Source organism: Myxocyprinus asiaticus, chromosome 9 (assembly GCF_019703515.2).
Source record: "Myxocyprinus asiaticus isolate MX2 ecotype Aquarium Trade chromosome 9, UBuf_Myxa_2, whole genome shotgun sequence".
NCBI lineage: Eukaryota > Metazoa > Chordata > Actinopteri > Cypriniformes > Catostomidae > Myxocyprinus > Myxocyprinus asiaticus.
Window position 1 is genome coordinate 17,381,168 of NC_059352.1, and position 23,774 is coordinate 17,404,941.

The following is a 23,774-nucleotide window of genomic DNA, read 5'->3' on the forward strand; positions in this document are numbered from 1 at the left end:
ACTATAGATTTATTATTTAAAAAAAAAATAATAATAATAATATAATAAATAAAAACATCTCAAGCACATTAACTTCTTGTCTCCAAAAACAGAAAGCACTGCTAGTTAATTTAGTGGATTAGTTACTAAAACACAGGAGTGCTGAGGTAGAACTATAGCACACACAAACTCTCAGGCAAAAAACATACCCACAAACAAGCAAACAATCTATGAATCATTTAGTTCATTTCAAGATACGACTGAAAGTAAGAGAGCAATGGTACCACTATGGAGCTCCCATCGTGTTTTTGAGGAACAATACAAACTCTTTTGAGCATCCAGCAAAAAGCATGTAATTTTACAATAAATCAATCAAAACAAATCCACTGTTCTATATTGGAAATGCATTAGTACAAATAAGAAATTTATAAATGTAAAACAAAAATAACACTCTCATCCTCTTTAACTGCTCCCTTAAACATACTTAAGCAAAATCTACCAACTCCCAAAATTTGTGTGTGTGGGTGTGTATGTGTTGAAGGGATGTTTACACTGCTTATTCATAGAAGCCAGCGGCTCTAGAAAGTCTGACTTAAAATAGGGTACCAGAATCAATTAATCAATCTTTTTGGGCAAGAAACACTCTAACACAATGTAAAACTGGCACCTAAAAGGTTTAAACTGCACACACTTAGTATGTAAAGTGTTCAAATATTGAAAGCTTGGAGAATGTACTGCATGTTAAAAAAGATAAAGCTGTAAAATAGAAAACAAAACCTAAAGGAAATCTTTACACTTCAAGGCATCAGGGCCATACTGCATTAATGGGAAATCTCAATATTGGACATGGGCAACTTCAAAATCATAAGCATTTTTATGGCAAATTAAAACCAGGGTTTAAAATGTTGCCTTTTATTCTCATACTTTTCACTTAAGATATGATGGTGTAACAGTGAGGCTGAAGATCTGAAGATTCAAGTGTGCTGTTCTCTGAATTTTCTGACTCAAATAAGATTAACTGGTTGGACCCAAGTGTAAAACTATGAGTATATTTGCTACTGGACACCAGCACTCAATGAAAACAAGTGTGCATGTATGCCTATGCTTGGGTTCAAAATTATCTTAGGTGTCTTTGTACTGTAAATAGTGTTTGTTTTGGCAAATAATCAGAGTTTTTCGCCCCAATTTTAGTAAGCAACTGAAAATAATTTGAGATCCATTTTATGCCAAAGGATTGTTTTAGAAGACGTGCAACTAGGGAAGCTCCATGAAGAGAATTTTAAAGTCCCAGTCACTCAGTAAGACTTAAAAAGAGCTTGCTTTAGTTTGATTGTACTCACTGTATCACAACATTTTGTTTTATTTTTACTTCACTCTTAGTGATGCAACTGATGATTGAGTTAGGCTGCACACTTGTGAACTTGCTGATAATGTACATTTTGTGAATGATTTGTTTAAAACACAACTGGAAAAAAAAAAAAAAGGTCAGTTGAAAAATCTATTTGTGTATCTGTAAATGTGTAAGTTAAGTACTTTGTACTCTTCACATTATATCAGCGATGAAGGTTCACAGTTTTCCATGCAATGCGGTCCCTTCTGTTCTGTTGTGGAAAGGGAAAGCCTAAAAAGAAAGAAAAATACAAGTAAATAAATCGAACTCTACATCTTTATAATGACAAACAGAAATTAGTACTTAAAATAATTAGTTATTAGCAGGCCCACGTGAAACATGCACATGAACTGCCAGTCGTTCATAAAATTCCACACAGTCCCAACTATCGTAATCCATTTTTGCATTTAATTATGTGCAGCATATGAATGTCAACAATTAAATTTGCACTAGTTAAAATGCTAATTCTTGATATCAGGAATGGAATTACTTAGTGAAAGTGCTGATTTTTATATCAGTAATTACGTTTGCACTAGTAATAACATCATTATTCACAGAAATACACATTCTGAAATTAACTTTTGATATCTGTAAATGCATTTGTACTAGTAGATTCTCACAATCCTAATTGTTATTCACTCCTATTCAAAACGCAATAAATCTATAAGTAATTTCCCATATCAGCAATGCACTTCTAGCTAGTAAAATATATGATGTTTTTAAATAAAACATTACGTTGTTACTAGGGCTCTCGATTTAATGCATTAATTCAGTGCGATTAATTATATAAAAAATAAATTGTTCCAAATTTATGTCTCCAAACTGTAATAAGGAATATTCCCACCTATGGATAATTCAAGCTTGAGGTACTTCCTGTTTTCAGCAGGGGGCAGTAAGCGAAACTCAAGCTGTACAGGCAACGCGCAGCTGTACAGACAACAAACCACACTCAGGCTTGCTCAACACTAGCAACAGGAAAAGATGAGAATGCATCTTGCGTTCAAACACAGCTGGATGGATCACAATTCTGAATGCAGGGATCTTGAGACTCGAGAAGTTTCAAACTACATTTAACTTGACACAGCGACCTAAAAACGCTGTGTTTATGATGCAACCAAAGTGAGATGCTCCAAAAAGCATCTGTCTGACGCATGTGTACATTGAAGCAGCCTTAGAAAAGCCTTTATAAGAAATCTAACTTGGACAGATAGACCACGTTTACATGCACTTAAGAAAACGGTGGCGTTCTGAAAGATCATGTAAATGAGAACGCCGATTTCCTTACGCCGTTTAGGGGTTTAAGATAAAGCGGTTTAACACACCTAGGTTTCTCTCGCAGAAATCTGCTTATGTGGCCATGTAAACACATAAGCGTCATTCTGACAGGTTTTTAACAACAGACCGAATAACAAACGTCAAAGGATAGAACACAAGAAGTCAACAAAACATTTCTGGGAATACAGTTGGAAATGCACATACACTACAAACCAAGGGTCTTCAACAGGGGGTCCGCAATGATACCGTAGGTGGTCCACAAATTATTGTTTGATCCACCATTGGCACTTGTAATAATCACTCTCACACGAGCGGTAGCGAGAGTATGAATTTTAGTCTATCGACAAGTTCCTCGCACCTGCATGCCAAATCTACCTCTTTCTTTTTAATCCTTGCTCATATTCGTGCATCCTGTTGTATTTAGTTATGAACTGACTGGAACGCTAAACATTATTAAAGTGTGACGAAACTGAGCTAGTCAGCAGAAGCGCGCAACACATCAGGTTCAGCAGCGCTGCAGTGTAGGGTCGTGTGAGTAAACACATCTGCTTTGCGTTGGTCGCACTGTACGGTAGAGCAGATGACAGCCTACAGTTTCTTTTATTATTAGTTGCATTTTGCTTTCAAAACAATAGCCTACTTGCCTGATGTAAATAAATAATTACTGGTATAAATAAATTGCTACTGTTGAGATTATAAAGCTGGCATACACAGTCCTAAACGTTCCACACACAAGACGGTGACTCTCAAATCAACATAATTAAAGGTGCACTCAGTCATTGTGTTCCTCATAGTAAAATCCTTCTGAAATTTAATTTTAAAATACATGTATAAAATTGATCACTCACATGAGATAAAGACTCCACATTAGTAACCTTATAAAGGTTTTATTCTGCATGAACAGGGTCTGTCTGTCCATCATTTTCTTTTTATTAAGGAGGGGGTACGGAACAGTGATTAAAAAGAAAAATTAAAAATGTCACTGCATGTCAAAAAAAGTTAGAGTTATACTTATTAATCATTATATACTGAATTATTGTTATTTGAGGGCATTTTTCACCAAATACTATTAACTGCGATTAATTCTAGGGCTGCACGATAATGGTGAAAGTGATAATCATGATTATTTTACTCAAATGTAATCAATTATTAATCATGATTATTCTGTCATTTGAGATATTTTATTATTAAGCACAATTTGGGCAAATATATCTATCTATATATATATATATATATATATATATATATATATATATATATATATATTTAAAAAAAAATCACTGTTGCCACTGCAAATGTATAATGTAATTACATTTAACACTAGCTCTCATGTTGAACAAGGTGTTAAAACTACAAGCTAGTAAATTATTCCTTAATTAAGTTACTCTAAGTAATGTTTTGCTCATGCTTTACTGCCAATAAAAAGAGTTAATCTGTAGGATGTTTTCACTTGAGTTGTCTTTAAGAGATCAATTTTTTAAATATTATTGTCATCGTTATTGTTATATTGCAATATATTGTACAATAGTAATAAACAATATTAATATATTTTTGTAATAATTTAGCACACGTAATTGATATACGGTCTCAAGCCTTTACTTCTGGCAAGGAAGACTTTGTGTTGTTTCTGCTGACATCAGTTTTGTTCTCATCCTTCCATTCTGTGTATCGTGAAATGTTCACATCTCCTCCTCGGTCCATAAAACCACAGTGCTATGGTTTACTTTACATTTGTTTAGAAACTTGTAATTGCCAAACATATTTGTAATTACACAAATGTGCAACTTAAGTATATCTGGAGCGCTTTGAATATTATTTTTGGTTGGATTTTACAGTTTGCGATGCTCGTTAATTATGAGCCGTTCAGCGATGTGATCTGAGCCAGTCTTGAGTGGTCAGAGATATAATCTTGTAATGTGAGCGACGCAGCAAGAACGGCAAACTGCTCTAACCAATCAAAACGAATTATCCATCAATGTTCTGGAATGGAAAGCCACAAATTTAATCATTATTGTAATAAAAAAAAAAAAAAAAAAACAAGAATTAATTTTTAACAAATAAATAAATGGTCTGAGCACTATACTTGACATTGTGCTATGTTTTACCTTGTCTGTGTTCTGAGTATGAGTAACACACTACAGATAAGAGCGGCGGACATACAAGACATGAAGGCTACGCATTCAGAGGTTGCTCGAAAATGAAACCGTTATTGGTCAGTAGATTACTTGTAAAGAGCGTGAAGGGTCAGTTGAGTTAAAAATAGACTTCGACAGTGCTTGTGATTTGATCTATCATCCATAGACACTATATAATGAAAATTAACAACAATATTCAACTTTACCTGGCTGCTAATTTGTGCTGGCTAGCTTATTAATATTAGGGATGTGCACGAATAGTCGAATACTTGAGTATTTGTTCTGCAATAATTATTTGAAAGTAAAAATACTATTCGAATTTCGCCAAGTTTTGCTTTGCTGGCCATATATACAGTGAGATGCATGTTAAATCCTGAACACACAAACTAAAACTGGCAGTTGTAACAGAATGCACTGGGTGGCGCTGTTGAGTGTGGACACGAGTTGATCACGTTAGATGAGCAAACCGTTCTGTCAGTACATTTAGATGGACACCAAAAAGAGTTATTTCGATATGGCTTACAGCAGGAAAGCTGGGTTCCTGTTTAAATGTACTGGATAAGCGGTGTACTCTTTATTTCCGTATGTGTGTAACTCGTCAGAAAGCAGTGTCCCTGTAACAACCTAATCCCCGCAACCCTTCTGTAAACAACAAACATGGCATCTGAGAAAGACTTTGCTAGCTGAGGTAAGGGACATTCCATCATTTAAACTGGTGTTTACAAATGAGTATAGTTTACGGAGCACATGGATATGCTTGTTTTTCTCAACAAAAACATGACATGAGATACAATATAAACATAACTATTTTATGCTGTGTGTTTATATTCGTCCTGTACGTTAATGGTGTCAGTCTATTTTATTAGCGGTTTCTTTTTCTTCGCTTTGCGTGAGCTTAAATGCATTCATTCTATACTTTTTTGTTTTCACGCATTGTTTGTTTAAATGTTTTCAACAAAAAAACAGAATATAATATAAGCTTGTTTTGGATATAATTAGAAGCTTGTTTTTTTAAATGGTGACGCAACCTTTATGACTAAAATAATTTTACGTCTCTTTCTCGTTAATTACCTTCATTTAAATAATAGAATATTCGAGTATTCATTTTTTATGAGCTTAAATATTCGAATACCAAATTATTGATGAATGTCCGTCCCTAATTAATATCGCAGTCCGTTAATCTTAACCGTGAGAGGCAGAATCCATGATCATGCTTAAAATACAATTAACTGTGCAGCACTAATTATTTCAATTAATTAGGCATAATTAATAACTAATTAACTAACTAACTAAACCGTAACTAATTCGGTTCAAAAAAATTCAAAATTCAAAATTCAGGAGACTGTGATGGCCACTCCAGAACCTTCACCTTTTTATGCTGTAACCACTGGAGGGTCAACTTGGCCTTGTGCTTAGGGTCATTGTTGTGCTGGAAAGACCAAGAGCATCCCATGCGCAGCTTTCGTGCAGAAGAATGCAAATTGTCTGCCAGTATTTTCTGATAACATGCTGCATTCATCTTGCCATGAATTTTCACAAGATTCCCCGTGCCTTTAGAGATCACACACCCCCCCAAAACATCAGTGAGCCACCACCATGCTTCACAGTGGGGATGGTGTTCTTTTCACTATAGGCCTTGTTGACCCCTCTCCAAACATAGCGCTTTATGGTTGTGACCATAAAGCTCTAATTTGGTCTCATCACTCCAAATTACAGTGTGCCAGAAGCTGTGAGGTGTGTCAAGGTGTTGTCGGGCATATTGTAACCGGGCTTTTTTGTGGCATTGACGCAGTAAAGGCTTCTTTCTGGCAACTTGAACATGCAGCTCATTTTTGTTCAAGTATCGTCTTTTTGTGCTCCTTGAACCAACCACACTGTCTTTTTCCAGAGCAGCCTGTATTTCTCCTGAGGTTACCTGTTGGTTTTTCTTTGTAACCTGAACAATTCTTCTGGCAGTTGTGGCTGAAATCTTTCTTGGTCTATCTGACCTTGGCTTGGTATCAAGAGATCCCTGAATTTTCCACTTCTTAATAAGTGATTGAACAGTACTGACTGGCATTTTCAAGGCTTTGGATATCTTTTTATATCCTTTTCCATCTTTATAAAGTTCCATTACCTTGTTACACAGGTCTTTTGACAGTTCTTTTCTGCTCCCCATGGCTCAGTATCTAGCCTGCTCAATGCATCCACGTGAGAGCTAACAAACTCATTGACTATTTATACACAGACACTAATTGCAATTTAAAAAGCCACAGGTGTGGGAAATTAACCTTTAATTGCCATTTAAACCTGTGTGTGTCACCTTGTGTGTCTGTAACAAGGCCAAACATACATGGGTATGTAAACTTTTGATCAGGGCCATTTGGGTGATTTCTGTTATCATTATGATTTAAAAAGGAGCCAAACAATTATGTGATAATAAATGGTTTCATATGATCACTATCCTTAAATAAAAAACTTTTTTGGGGGCCAAAAAAGTTTTTTTGCATGATCAATCATATTTTCAAAATCAATGCCAAAATTTCACAATTTCTGCCAGGGTATGCAAACTTTTGAGCACAACTGTACAACTAGTTAAAATGCTCATTTTCAATATCTGTAATTTGTTATTAAGAATTATGATTTTTATTTTTATTTTGTACTAATGGAAATTCCATTTTTGCGATCAAGAATACGTATTTCTCAGCGTTATTTTCCCACGTTAATTTGATATCTAGAATTTACACTTTTGCTAGTGTTGAAAATGTAGAAAAAGTCTTTAAATCTCACAGCCTTGGCCTGGAATACATAAGAATTTTTCTAGCATTAACAAGGCCCAAAATGCAAGTGAAAAAGAAAAAGCAACACTGGAAACACAAAAAAAGCAAAGAAGAGTCATGTAATTTCTAGCCCAGCATTTGGAGTGATGGGGCAGAAAGAATGCAAAGCGGTGATGTCATAGTGGTTGGTGGTGTTGCATAATACTTTACTCTCAAATGCATCAGAATCTCATCAGATTGCTTGAGTAACCAGATTACAAGTATTGGGGAAAACAAACACAAAACACGACTAACAGAAAAATCTTCTTTGGCTATCTGTCATTAGTTAGCATTTCAACAACTGCAGATTGATCTTTAAGCCTCTCAGCTGCATTCAGTAAAAAGACCTCACCCCCCTCCCCGTATCCTGCAGCTCAAACTATGTGCTGAGTCAGGAATAGCTGGCCTACTAAATGCCCTGCTGCAGTCACTCTGACAAAAAACATACGCTGTTTCAGGCACAAACCCACCCTTTCATATATCCCACACGCACACCACTGTCTGAGAGCAAATTAACCAAGAGGTTCCTTGCAGTATTCACTTTCTGTCTGAGCAAAGCAGCAGAAGGAGAAGAAGAGGGGGATGGTGAACAAAAGAAGACTGGAGAAACAGACAGCTGTAATGTCCTCATTATGGCTCCCCCATCTAACTCATGAACCCTATTCCTTTCTTATATGGTCACATTCTTTTCAAATGCCTTATATGTCAGTGTTTATACAGATACATACTCACAAATAAATATTTTAATAACTGATAAAATGCACCCTAAAATACATCCCTAAGTACATCATTTTATGAACTGCATAAAATCAAGATGCTTTTTGGAAACGATTAAAACACAAGTTGCGTTTTTTTAGTTTTAATCTGAGTGCTTCAAGGTGAAAAATTAGACTACATTCTGGTCCCTGCAAAGAACTGTCAGTTATGTGTGGCATGTCAAAACAAAATCTTTCCTTTTCTGGACTAGGAACAACTCCCAGTCACCTGGTCTGCCTGATGATGGCTGTCCCCCCAGGGCAAAAAGCATGGAAATAGAAAGAGAGAGAAAGAGAGAGGGAGGAAAGGATAAGATGAGGAGTGTTAGAGGAGGGGTGGTGGTTACTGGGTGTGGTTGTGTAACAGCTATCCCAACATGCATTTATAAAAACAAAAGACGCTCTTACAGCACACATGCAGGAGCTTTAAAAAAAGAAGTTATGTTATTAAATGAGTCATATCATGATAGAATCATAACCCCACAGACTCTTAATCAATCAATATAAGCTTGTACTTTGTGTACAAGTGGTCGACAGATAAGGGGTTTCTAATGGCAGATTGTCGGGAATGTCTAGGGAGCAGGTATATAAAATGTTGGTATAAAATGCTGATCTGTGTAATAGTATTTAATGATAGTGAATACAATATACACAAAATTGATCACACACTTAGCCAGTATTTACTCAAAATTCCCTAAAAAAATATTTGAAAACAGAAAATGTGCACTATCCATTGACAAGGCTGTCAGTAGAATATGGAACTGACACTATTGCCGATGACGACAGTCTTACAATCGGGCTGGTAAAAATGTGGTAATTTGGATATGTGCCTAAATTGTAAAAAACACTTCTAAATTCCATGAAAATGCCATGAAAATTCCCATCTTTGTGACGTATAAGGCTAATGTAAACACAGTTATTTTTGTCTATTGTAAATGTAAACTCAAATTAGTAAGTATTTTGTTGTGGTATCAAAATTGGTAATGAGAAATGTCAGATTGCTTTCATTTGTAGGCAAATGGATATTAGGCTAAAACTGAAATGTAGTCAAATTAGGGCTGGGCAATATGGCCAAAAATATTATCATAATATTTTTTTCATATCGTTCGATGTCTATATTTAATCACAATATACATTTCATACCATTAACAGGGGTGGAAATGCATTCCACAAGTTTGTTCGACCTCAAGAATGAATGTAAACATAACTTGTTTGTTTACAAGTAAACCCCAGCAGGTAAGCTACCTTTAAAGTATACTCTGTTTAGGATTTAATCCTAGATAAGGTGTGTGAGACCTCTTTCGATTAAATTTGGGCAATTTCATCATCTTCGGCATTTGGAGAAGGATATAGCTCCAGGCAGAGTTCCAAAAAGGGACGGGAGCTCCAAACTACCAGCAAAGATATAGGGAGCCCCAAACCTAACCCTTTCCCTAACCGTGAGTGGAAGTGACACCCCCTTTTGGAGTTGGCGAACCCCCTTTTGGAGTAGCCCCACCCTCTTTTGGAGATTCAGCCCCAATTTAGAGATCTCCGGGCTGCAGCTATATATGTACTTGGACATTTGACTCCACTGAAAGACTTTGTGACACCCCACAATCCAGCTCAGCAGGTGGCAGTAATGCACCATAAGGTGGATTGCCAACTGCCAATAAACATCACAAGAAGAAGAAACACTTTCTTGCCTTTGACAGCGATATGGATCATGAAAAAACATTGAGCTAAATAGTACATAAATATAGAGCAATGGTGTTGATGTCGGAGTTGCTGTTAAGTTGACAGTTGTATTGCATTGTCAGTGTGGTCTTGTTTTGGTACACAACTATATCATATTAGCCGGATAGCTAGCTTTTGTTACCGAGCCTCACTACTGGTTTCCACGACAGCAGGACTATGTAGCCACTAGCCTGCTAATACTTCCTAACAGATTTAACTGATTTCATGACTGCGATTCAGTTAGCTAGTTGTATGTATAACTTTGACGAACTGCTTGCGTTTTTAGCGAGATGTACCTGGTCCAATCGTCTAGATGTATAACATAGGCTAGAGCTTGTGGATTGGATTCAAATTGGAAAATCTGTATCGATACCCAGCCCTATCAACCAAGTATGGCCAATATATAGTCTATCACTAGTGTGTATGAATTTGAATATGGAATATTCCATAATTTTGAATGGAATATCCTTTACTAAAGTTCAAATAATAAGGAAGCGGTTTATAAAAATAAACTTCAAAACTGGCCTATCAAGTGCAGTTTACATTCCAAGTTCTAGGAAATCCACTGTTATAAAGACAATAAAAGTTTTAAAGTTTTTTTTAAAGTTCAATAAATGCATGAAGTTTCCAAATCAATGAGAAATTGTGATAAATAATCGATCTCAATATGGACCAAAATAATCGCGATTATGATTTTTGCCATAATCAAACAGCCCTACCCATAGTGATGAACCACCTGCAGCACAACAGAACTTTCTTCATTTCTGTGGGAATTTCAAAGACAATGAAGCTGTTATCCAACACTGATATGCCTTCCAGAAATACAATCAACTTCTGTTTCTTATTATGTCAGAATTGTGCATGGTTCGACTTGGATTCAAAACCAAAAATCTTAGGACGCCATACGTTTTCAACTGCACCACCCATGTGCTCTTCAAGGTAACCAACACCCCTTTATACACAATACCTGCAAACTCAGGACTGGTGAAAAAGGTGACAAATCATCTGATCTACACAACTAACACGAATAAGATATTTTAGATTAAAAACTTTGAATTTAACTGAAAAGTGAAAAACGTTCAGCTCTGATACACTGAAGAAATCAAAACTTGAAAAAACATGCGCACATTAAATAAGCCACCAGGACGCTTGTTAAAGGTGTTTACATGCAACGTGAAATCAGGGTAATGGCCACAAATCTAGGTTTGCAGATTGTTTTAGCTTAAAGAGTGCATGACCTTTACCTTTTTAAGGTGTTTACATGTCGGGTTATTCAGCCTAATCAATGTAAGATTGTGCATGTAATCACACTGCCATGGACATTTGAAGCCATATCTATATGTGCACTGTACTGAAACTGTACTGGAGAGAGTATACCTGTGTGTGTTTGTGTCCATTTACACGAGGTCAGAGTTCAGGCTGCGCAGGTGACATTTCCCATCCTGTTGTGCAGCTCCAACGCATCCGGTCGGTCCTGAGGATTGACGGCCAACATGTCCTGCAAAAGTTTCCGGAGCGCCTCCGACATATGTGAGCGCCTGCGCTGAGGAATACTCAATACCATCTTTGGGTTCTCCAGAAGTGCCTCACCAACCGGGACAATATCAGAACCCTGTCGCACGTACGTCCCGAGCAGCTCCCGCTTTGACTCTGCGTCAATGAAGGTGATCCTCTCAATCATGGCCCAGATGATAATGCCTAGAGCAAAAATGTCTGCTTTGGCCGTATAATGTCCTTCCCACACCTCTGGTGCCATAAAAAAGTCAGAGCCACATGCAGATGAGAGCCAGAACTTGTTGATGTTAACGCTGTTCTTGTTTTTGTCCCATCCCTCCTCTGAGTCCCGAACCCCAGCAGCCAGACCCGCACACACCTTACTCAAGCCGAAATCTGCCACTTTCAACACAGGCACACCAGAACGCTCCGAGATGAGGATGTTATCTGGTTTAAGGTCTCTGTGAACAATGTTGTTTTGATGCAGGAACGCCACAGCACTACTCAGCTGCATCATGAAGCTGGCGTTAGTGCGGGGATCGGGCCGGCGAGACAGAATGAACTGATTCAGATCCCCTCCCTCGCAGAACTCCATGACAAACCACAGGTAGCAGGGTTCATCAGGACACGACAATACACGCTCACCTGAAAGTACACAAAGATATGCAAGAATTTCAAAATGTCTTAAGTATTTGCATTAGTATTGGTGGCCATTTTGGATTGCAGAGCTCTACAATAATTTTGAACAAAAATAAAACATTTTAACAAGAGATAAAAGATTATTTCAATGGTGAGAATCTACATGGTTGGCTAACATTAAGCCATAAACTAAGCCTACTGTGGCATAGGTAAAACTATGGTTTATACCAGCAATAGCTAGTCTTTGACTTTCACTGAAGCCTACTTAGATTACATATCATGTTTAAGGTAAACCTTGCACAGGGAAAACATTTTTCAAAAGGTAAGAAAGTGAGAGAACAAAAAATATGGAGTTTATTAAATGGAAACAGTTAAGGGAAGAGTCATCAATTTCAGATGCTGGATTGCTGTGGAACCAGTTTGAAGCCATTTAATAGCCTTTTTCCACCGACATGGTTCGGATGCGGGTTCCCAGGCCAGTGCGAATTCTCAAATTGTTAAGCAGAAAGGCCATTCCGGGGCCGAAAATCTGGTTCCGCACCGGCCCCAAAAGCTTGCTGGTCTCTACGCAGAAACCGATTACGTCACGGGACGGAGGGCGGGATAATGTTTCGTCACCATGGTAAAGTTTTCCCAAACAACAACAGTAGCTACCTTCTGCAGCAAGGAGTACTTCTTCGCTCTATAACAACAATTAAAAAAAAAAAAAAAACACAAAATTCAGACATCAAAAGCGTTCTGGCAACATGACGAAACGAGTGCTCTACTTGCGATATGGTATTTATGAAGATCCGAGATAAGCTAGAGCGATCGCGAAGGAAAAATATACTCTACGCGAATGAAGATGATGCACGCCGCCTTCAATCTGACAATTGACCAAATCATAAACAAATTGAAAAACCCTTAAGGGTGTACAGTGACCATAAGAAGGACATAAGCAAAAGCGACAGTAGACGGAGCAGCAATGTTTTGGACTCGGACACCGACCAGCCTGCTAACTAACCGGGGCACTGAATTCAGCCATTAACGCTCATGATAAACAGTGAATTGCCAGTGTCCTCAGCAGCTGATCTCAGGAAGTTGTTATATTTGACAACTTTGTTAGCTTTTCTTACACTGTTGTCATCTTATTTTGTGCATTGATTGTTGACCAGCTTCATACTCACTAAGTTTGGATGATCGCGGCTATCTGTTAGGTGGGATTCTCAATCAATAATATTATATGCTATGGCAAAAATCCAAATACAACCATCTGCTACGCCAACGTTAATAATGATTCCACTGTATCAGTTTACAGAACTTATTAAGTTAAGCCATAGTTCATACAATGTCCTCAAAAACATAAGTAAAAGCTGTATACAAACACACTGTGATGCGCCATGTTTGTTTATGTTTGAGGTAGTCACATGAAACTACCACGTAGACAGTAACCAGTTACGTCACCGTTCGGCTCTCAGGTCAGTGGAAAAGTCGGCCGGTTTACGATAGGCTCCAGTTTGTCCTGGCCGTGAACCAGTGGAGCACAGGCTCGGCACGAGAATCAATTTCGGTGGAAAAGGGCTACGAGTGTCTTCTCACTGGATTGGACTGCAACCACTAGCTCATGTGCTGGGTTTAAACCAGGTCAAAAATAATACAGGGCTATTTATCCCCTTGTAAAATCCAAATGGCTTCAAAGTAATTAATAAACGTTACTCTGCACTTTCATGGGCTTTGTTTTTTTATCCCGTTGTCTTGTTCTGTTGAGCAAGCATTATTTGAAACTGCACATGCTCTGTTTAGTCATAAATATAACACATAATGTAAATGACACACCACTTGTCTTTTCCAAAGCTGCAATCACAACACCAGTAATGGTCTAAAATCTCTCACGTCGATGATGAAAATGTTTACCATTCATTTTCAGACATGCGATGCCAATAAAGTTATTTCCACTAAAATCTTTGACTACAGCTACACTTTACAATGTGAAAGGCCACAATAAAGACAACTAATCTATTGGGACTGCATACCTGTATCACTTGGCCAGTTGTTTTGTCCACTTGATATCAAGCTTTTGAACCAAGTAAAATCATAATAAATATATGAGTTACTGACCATATACAAGCCAAACATCTTATCTCTTCCTGGTTTCACTTCCATGTAGACTACAGGAAATATAAACTGGAGAAACAGCTTTCAAGCACAATGCCTCTAGCAACACTTTGCATATCTTACAGTGCAACAACCTTCATCATGATTCAGAAGATCACACAAAGAGGACACACCAATACAGTATGATTTATGTGATCAAATTAGCCTCGATTAGCCTATTTGTTCTGAATAACCACTGTCTGATGGCTTTTGAGTATTTGCCCATTTTAAACAGTTGTAGTGTAGAGAATCAAACTACATGTATTGTTCTTACTTGGTACACTGGCTGCAATGAGTGTCTGTAGGTTCTGACCCTCCACACCAGCACCTCTTCCCCACCCCCGACCTCAGAGTTTCATAACCAAGAGAGGAGATGGGGGAGGGAAAATCTGACCGACATTTGCCACATTCTTACATAAAATGTAAACAATCTTAATGTAGCACATAGACATGCGCAATACAACACGCCTAGTGCCACGGATGAAGCGTCGTAAATATGATTAACAACCAAATAATAGATTCTCACCCAATATTTTAGGGTGACAATACACAAAAACATCAAATATATATCGTTTACATTGTAAGGGATCAATATATATCTTCTACCAAAAGAGTGAACTGTCACAAAGTAATACAAAAGGGCTAACCCAAAAGCCGGTGTTTGAGTCTGACAAATCATAAAACATTCTTCTACCCATGACCTCCTGGAACAATTAACCTTTTGTGTGCAAACTAGCATTGTCATCAATGTCAAATCTCACCATTACCTTTCAATGAGGTCTCCACCAACCTCAAATACTGCCTTGATCGCTTATTGCCATGGCTCATTTTCTGAGCCATACCGTTCCTCTGGAGCACACACTCCTCCAGCTGCACCACATTCTCATGGCGTTTATCCAGACTGGTTAGAGCCCAGAACTCGGCCAGCGCCAACTCCACATTCTCAGGCGCGTCACAGCGCAGTTTCTTCACTGCCACTCGCGCTCCTGATTTACGCGCGACCGCTTCGTACACAACGCCATAACTGCCCCTTCCAACTTCACGGAGCAAGCTGTACCGCGGTGCCATGAGCCGCCGTTCAAGGCTGCCATGTTGTTTCTGATGGTCCAAATCGTCACCCATGGTATCATTGTCGAGCGAGCGCAGGACACTGGCGCTTTCCGTTTGCGCACCGGTTCTTTTGCAAGCGTTTCGTGTCCGGTGCCGCTCTCTTCCCTTTGCATCCATCGCGCCTCCTCACGTTTTGAACATGCGTTTGGAAATATCTTCCGCTTTCATAATTCTGCGTAAGGGGTTAAAGCTTGAGGAAGTTGGAGACTTTTAAACAACGCTCAAATATTCGCTGACATTTTGTGTTGTCTCCATAATCTGAGGTACTGTGATTCAATCACCGTCAAGCTTCTATCTAGTGTGAACTGAATGAATCTTGAATGAAGCGAGAACTTCATTGGAACATCCCAATTCGCTGGGCAGGGGGGGATTCCTGACCTATTTGGGAACATGTAAAAAGTAAACGCCTCTTGTGGCATGTTTTAAACATTGATGACACGACCTCTTGTGTAATCATTTGTTTAATTGCTCTTAAAACTGTATGTTTCAGCTACCTTACCTTTGACCTTATGTACACCTACACAGAAAGAAGCAAATTAACTAAATGAAGAGATGAAAAAATGAACAAAAATAAAAGCATAAATTAGTATAGACGTATATATTAAACTGTTTGTAACATTTTTGTTGCATGTAAATGTACATACGTACGATTATGTTGTCACCCGTATTGTGTGCTAGAATGGTTTCGTCTCTTCAGCATGAACGTGCATGTGCTCCCTACAGCTCAGTACACACACGTGGTCTGACACGGTAGGGGTTTCTGAGCTGTGATCCGCTTATCCCCGTGGAACATTAGAAATAACAAATATTGTGACTTATTTCTTAGCGTATCCTGCTATCTCTTCAAGCCATGTCCACACGTAAAATAAAAGTCCAGATGACTTTTTCATCTGATCGATAATCATAAAATAAAGGTGTTTCTTCAACTATGGTCACTTTTGACCCTGCGGACTTGTAAAATATGAACTCTCTTAAAGGGATAGTTCACCCAAAAATGAAAATCCTCTCATCATTTACTCACCCTCATGCCATTCCAGATGTGTATGGCTTTATTTCTTCTGTTGAAGACAGATTTTTAGAGGAATACCTCAGCTCTGTAGGTCCACACAATGCAATTGAATGGTGGCCAGAGCTTTGAAGGCCCAAAAAGCACATAAAGGCAGCATAAATGTAATCCATACGACAGTGGTTAAATCCATGTCTTCAGAAGCGATATGATAGGTGTAGGTAAGAAACGGATAAATATTTTTCTTTTTTTTTTTTTTTTTACAATGAATTTTCCTCCCTGCTCAGTAGGTGGCAATATGCACTAAGAATGCAAATCGCCAAAAACAAAAGAAGATGAATGTGGAAGTAAAATGTGAAAGTGGAGATTTATAGTAAAAAATTAGTTAAATATTGATCTGTTTGTCACTCACACCTGTCATATTGCTGCTGAAGATATGGATTTAACCAGTGGAATCTTTTGGATTATTTTTATGCTGCCTTTATGTGCTTTTTGGACCTTTAAATATCTGGCCACCATTCACTTGCATTGTATGGACCTACAGAGCTGAAATATTCTTCTAAAAATCTTCATATGTGTTCAGCAGAAGAAAGTCATACACATCTGGAACAGCATGAGAGTGAGTAAATGATGAGAGAATTTTCATTTTTGGGTGAATTATCCCTTTAAACACATTTTCCTCACTCTCACTATTTTAATTAATTTGTTCTTCTGGCAATGTCCAATAGTTATCCTAAATTAATGCAATTAAATAAAATGAACTAAAATGAACTTTAAAACACTTAATTTGCATAGTTTGATAATATAACAGTATGACTGTAAATGACACACAATAAAGATATCCTGTTTACAAGTGATCTTAACCTTTATTTTTCTTTGTTCACACATCACATGTCTAACATTTTATATCAAGCATGCTCTTCACTGACCCTGGACATAAAAATGCCAGAAATTAAAGAAACACCCATAAATGAGATTAGTCATTAAAGAAGAAGAAAAAAAAAAGTGTGAACAGTGAGGGGAAATGAATACATTACACGTATACACATTATATAAACATATTCTCTTTTAAACAACATCTTTTTAAACTTATCATATAACTGAACACACTCACTTTTGCAGAGTGTATGATGACCACTGCAATGTGCACATCAATGTTCAAATGTTTACATGGATTACGTAAGATAACATCTTAATGATGTGTCAGCTGTTGCTGCTTGCTGTCTTATATTAGTAAACAACCACTGTGAGTAAGTTGCAGAATAATTGGAAACACTTTACAATAAGTTTGTATTTGTTAAAATTAGTAAATGCATTAGGTATCATGAACTAACACTGAACAATATTTTTGACAGCATTTATTAATCTTGGTTAACTAATGTTAACAAATGCAACCTTATTATAAAGTTCTACAGACTAATTAACAGAGATTTGAGCAAAAACAAAAAGACCATTCTGAAACAAAGCTTGATGGCCTCAAATGGCATCATTCATCTGCATTCATGTATGCACAGGCATGAGGGCATGTCTGAAAATGCTGCCAACATCAGTGACTTAGTGGCTCATTGGTTTTGACGGATCAATGTTGTGTTTGTTTCCATGCTGCTGAGAGGAAAGTCTGAAATGAAACTTTAGATGTGCTAGCTAATCAAAGATTTATCTTAATGCTCTTAATAAATAACTTAAATTTTAACATCTTAAAAGCTTTGTATTAGTCTGGTGGTTATGTTTGTGTGTGTGAACACATTTCATACTTAGCTACTTATGTGGTTGGCAAATTGTGTTTAGTGTAAAAGTAACTTGACAATTTATGTAAGGCCTAGTTGTTGACAGCAGGATTACAAAAGGACCTTATCAGGGAGTTCTTATGTAAAGGATCAGATCTGTTTGCTAGTCAGTGGTCATTGTCTATGCTCATCACAGTCCTGTTTTTTAAGACACATACAGTATCTCAAAATTTTAGCTTTCTGCAATTAACATAAAAAACATAGGACACAAAGAACTACCCTCTCTCCTACGCCTCCTCATCCAAGTTCACAAGATCAGGAACATTACTGTGGTCCATCTGAACTGGACACTGAACTGATATTCAGTATATCCGAAACCTACTGAGAGTCTTAATACAGTACCTGAATACTCCCTTTTAAGATAAACTATGCAAACTCTTTACAGCTGTTGTGAAAAATTTTAAGATGAGAAATTCCTCCATTTAAATTTGTCATCCAAAATGGGCTTTTAATTTTCATGTCCATGAATATTCTGTTATAAATCAACATCACAATTTCAAGTCAAAATTAGTATGAACGTATAAAGGAAAGTGTGAAATTTTACAGGAAATGGTCTTGTGCAGTGACAATTTAATTTTTAACAAACATACATACATACACATTCCAAGTAGTCTCTCAATTAATACTGCAATACAAACTGCATGCCCAAATAATGATAAAAGATAAGATACAGCTTGAGGCTTTACACAATGTGTGCTGGAAGGGTTTCCTCACCAGTGATGCTCTGTGAGGAACAGAGTGATGGAAGAGAAAAGATGATTAAGCAAAACTTGCATGTTTTTAGTTAAAGGCTACAACAACAACAAAAAAAAGAAAGAAAGAAAGAAAGAAAGAAATTATCTTAATATTAACAGCTGGCAGCCTGACAGTACCTAGTCTCTACCTCCACCTAGTGGTAGGGTCGACCGAGTACAGTTGTAACGGAGTACAATTGTAACACTAAATATTTCCATTCTCGTGCAAGTTATTTAAGGAACTGTCGTTATCAGTGTGCACATCTGCATTAGTGTCCTCTCTCCCTACGTGAGAAATTATTGCAAAAATATTTAAAAAAAAATCTTTGCTTGCGGTAGTTATTGATTTGTTTGCTTAAAATGAACGTGTTTTGGGACATGCTAGGATGCGACGTCACTGAGAAAATCAAGCAAACATGCAAGGTAGTCAGCGTGGGACAGATGTAACACTGTGTTATAACTGTACCGGTGGCATAAGAGACATGGTAGCAAAGAAAGAAAGAAAGAAAGAAAGAAAGAAAGAAAAAAGAACATGCAGTGGGATTTTTTTTTTTTTTTTTTTTTTAAAAAGGAGAGTTGACCCAAAAATGAAAATTCTCTCATCATTTACTCCCCCTCATGCCACCCCAGATGTGTATGACTTTCTTTCTTCTGCTAAACACAAACGAAGATTTTTAGAAAATATTTTCAATGCAAGTGAATGTTGGCCAGAACTTTGAAGGTCCAAAAGCATATAAAGGTAGCATAAAAGTAATGACTCTAAAGGTTAAATCCATGTCTTCAGAAGTGATATGATAGGTGTGGGTGAGAAACAGATAAATATTTAAGTCCTTTTTTTTAATACCATAAATCTCCACTTTCACTTTCACTTTCACATTATTCTTTTGTTTTTGGCGATTCTTTGTGCATATCGCCACCTACTGGGTAGGGAGAAGAATTTATACTAAAAATGATGAGAGAATTTCATTTTTGGGTGAACTATCCCTTTAAGTAGGTTTAGCTTGCTTGTGTGTGCATGTCACAGGATGCCTCATATCAGGGTTAGGAAAACCAGGAGAAGAGTTTCTGCTGATGTGTTAGAACTGATAAGCAAGCATTAGAAATATTTGAAAACAGAGTATAAAATGTGTTCGTATATTTCACTTAGGTTTTTAAACTACAGGCCTAATACGTTATTTAGCACATTACAAATGAGCATAATAACTGTGCCAATGCCGGCATGCGCTCCTTGTCTTCAATCACACTAATTGTGTAAAATAGGAACAATATATGGTGTCAGTTTTCTGGTCAGTATTTGTGCAGCATAGCAAAAAGCAAAGTGTTACAACTATACTCGGTCTAGTTTACCATTTTAAATGTCATTATTAAAAACATTTAAATTGCATATTCTAATATTCATATAGAAACACAGACAAATATGGACACAAATCTCAGTTCTTTACTATTTTGGATGCTTTTAACACTCATGAGTATTTCTTTTTTTTTTAATCATAGCCTACAATTAATATGGACCTAACACTGAAAACCTTTTTTGTAAATATATATATATATATATATATATATATATATATATATATTACATATACATAGAATACATAGAATTTATACATAGATACATATACATTTATACATAGAATTAATGTGTAATATGTTCACAATTTTCTTAGAAGGGTGAACACATTTTTGTTGTCAAGTTTTAATTATCGTATTAAGGAATGGTTACTTAGTTGGCCTAAAAAAGTCCTGCTTTTACACTATTACATGTTTTGGTAACACTTTACAATAAGGTTCCATTTGTTTACATTAAACAACATTAGTTAAAATTAGCTTACAATGAACAATACTTATTAAGAATATATTAATCTTAGTTAATGTTAATTTCAGCAGGAATAGGAATACATTTTTAGTTGTATACGTTAACATTAGTAAATGCACTGTGAACTTACATAAACTAACAATGCACAATAGTATTTTATTTACTAACCTTAACAAAGATTAATAATGTAAAAATTTGATATTGTTTGTTCATGAAACCTAATGCATTAACTAATGTTAACGAGTGGATCCTGTAGAGGGCAGTGATGTTAAACTTGGACAATGCGTTCTTCCCAAGAAGTGCTAATGGAATGAAAATGTTCCTAATCTTTACCTAATCTTTGCTCATCGATATCAGCAGGATTACACCGAACATTTTAAACATCAAAGGTAGTTTTAAAAGGCCAGATCATAACATAATTTTATCATATTAGAGTTAAAGGTATAAATGTTTACTTTAATGGCTGAATCTCTGACCATGTGTTTGGATGACCTTATCCTTCACCATTTACCAAGAAGCCAGAAAGTCCTTTGATCAGTATTCAAAGAAATAGCTTCCCATTTTAGACTGCTAAGGCTAAAATCTACTGTATAGGCTTCTAACATGTAATTATGCAGTGTATGTATAAGAGAAAACAGCCCTAAATTGGTGGAACCTCATTACTATGCATCTCCATGGAGCATACTAGAACATAATATATAACATTCGTGTGTGACTCAGTGAAATGGAGAGACACTAGATACATTTAGCTATTGTTTGTGGAATATAGCCTTGAAAACAGAGACCACAGAGAACAAGTGGCGTAGAAAATGAGTGTGTGGTACAATAGGTGGGTGTGTGCTGCTCAGAAGTGGGCAATAGGGTGCAGCACTCCATGCTTTTGTGTGGCTGCCATGGCAACTTAACAATTATAAAGGCCAGCTACATTTCTGCATGTCTTTTTTGAATACTAACCTCTTGAGTAAAATCGAATAAAACAATAGAAATAAATGCAAGTGTTTTCTAATTGTATATTTATGACCAAGTCCTGCTTTAGGAATTTCTCATAAATAATTAATTTTGAAATCAGTTTATGTGTGGAGAGGATGAGGAGCTCAGGGTTCATCATAAGAGACAGGTGAGGTACCAGGTGTGGTTATTAGGAGGAACCCACTCGAACAGATGGGATATATTTTCCCCATGACAACACAAAAGGAGATGTCGGGGAAAATGTTCGCCTTTCAGTAACCATTCACTTTCATTGTATGAAAAAAAAGATTCAATAAAAGTGAATTGTGACTTACGGCTAATAATCTGCCTGACATCTCCATTTGTCTTCTACAGTACATACGAAAGAATGACATATGGGTTTGGAACAACATGAAACTGAATATATGATGATAGAATTTTCATTTTCATTTAAAAGGATGGTTTACCCCAAAATGAAAATTCTCTCATTATTTACTCACCCCCTCATGCCATCCCAGATGTGTATAACTTTCTTTCTTCTGCAGAACACAAATATAATTTTTAGAAGACTATCTCAGCTCTGTAAGTCCATACAATGCAAGTGAATGGTGACCAGAACTCTGAATCTCTAAAAAGCACATAAAGGCAGCATAAAAGTAAACTATAAGACTCCAGTTGTTAAATCCAAAGCTTCAGGAGCGATATGATTGGTGTGGGTGAGAAACAGACCAATATTTAAGTCCTTTTTTTAAATTATTTTTTTTACCATAAATAATTCTTCATGCGTATCACCAACTACTGGTCAGGGCTGGTCAAAAGTGGATATTTATAGTAAAAAAGGACTCACCCACACTTATCATATCGCTTCTGAAGATATGGATTGAACCACTGGAGTCTTATGGATTAATTTTATTCAGCTTTTATGTAATTTTTGATCTACAGAGCTGAGATATTCTTCTAAAATAATCTGGGATGCTATGAGGGTGAGTTAATGATGAGAGAATTTTCATTTTTGGGTGAACTATTTCTTTAAGCTGTTTACATACTGAACATTGAAGTCAAGAAAGGAGTCACATGTAAATCCTTAATTTTATCCAGACCTTTAAGTATCTAATTTCACCATTCTTAGCTGTATATAAAGGTCATGATTTATTTTTATGACGTAAAAGCAGTCTTTACAATTGTAGTGATACTAGAAAGATGTGGTGCAGTGCAGATATGAAAGGATATGACACTGCTCTTGTCTCTGTCCAACACTTAAATGCTCCTCTGCTAGATTGCTCAAAAACACAATCACTCTATGAGTAATCAGGACAAAAGAACAAGAGAGAGGCTTGATGGTGAGGGCTAGGATTAGGGTTACACACAACCACACACACGACCACACACATACACACTTTACTGCAATTACTGTCTCCTTGAATTTGAAATGCAGAGTGATTGGTGTGATTACACTAATCTCTTCATCACTTTTACCTAAATCATAATAGAAAGAGGTGGGGGATGTTGGTTGGTGTCAAAAAGCATTTTGGAACATGATTCATAAAGACATTTTTTTCTAAGGGGTGTTCAGATATCCCAAAAAAGTTTACCAGATGTGGCTCAAAAATAACTTTCTCTTTCAGGAATCATTGCTTGAAGAACTTCCAGGAAGGTTTCTTTTTGGTGAAGGGTAAACTGTCAAACCTAAACATCTTGGATGTTGCAGTTCATTGACATTTAAATCTAAGTTCTGCTAAATCTCATTATAATTTTAATATGCATTCTTTGTACTTTGAAATCCAATATATTTTCAAAGTAGTCTTCCAATCAGCTTAGCTGAAATGAATTCCTGTGATGGGTTCATTTTGGTCACCGAGGGAAGGTCGAGGCAGGTGAGTGTGTACAGTCCTTGCGGTTGTCATGACAACCTCTCATCACCCTAAGAACACTGTTCTCGTAATCAGCAAGTACGTCAAAAGAGGGAGAGCCTTCACTTGTTCTGAGGTTTACATGGAAACACAAAGACAGACACATTAACAGTTTGTATCAGGTGTCTAATGCAAAATCATAGTAGATC

General features: G+C 36.8%; 1 protein-coding gene across 1 annotated transcript; it reads right to left on the reverse strand.

Annotated features, from left to right (window-relative positions):
- Positions 1-203: 203 nt before the first annotated feature.
- LOC127446578 (serine/threonine-protein kinase 35-like) lies at positions 204-15,719 on the reverse strand. Its single transcript, XM_051707603.1, has 3 exons — positions 15,082-15,719; positions 11,426-12,187; positions 204-1,600 (listed from the first exon to the last, which is right to left on the reverse strand). The coding sequence occupies exons 1-2, from the start codon at positions 15,539-15,541 to the stop codon at positions 11,463-11,465; spliced, it is 1,185 nt and encodes a 394-aa protein (XP_051563563.1). The 5' UTR covers positions 15,542-15,719; the 3' UTR covers positions 204-1,600; positions 11,426-11,462.
- Positions 15,720-23,774: the final 8,055 nt, after the last annotated feature.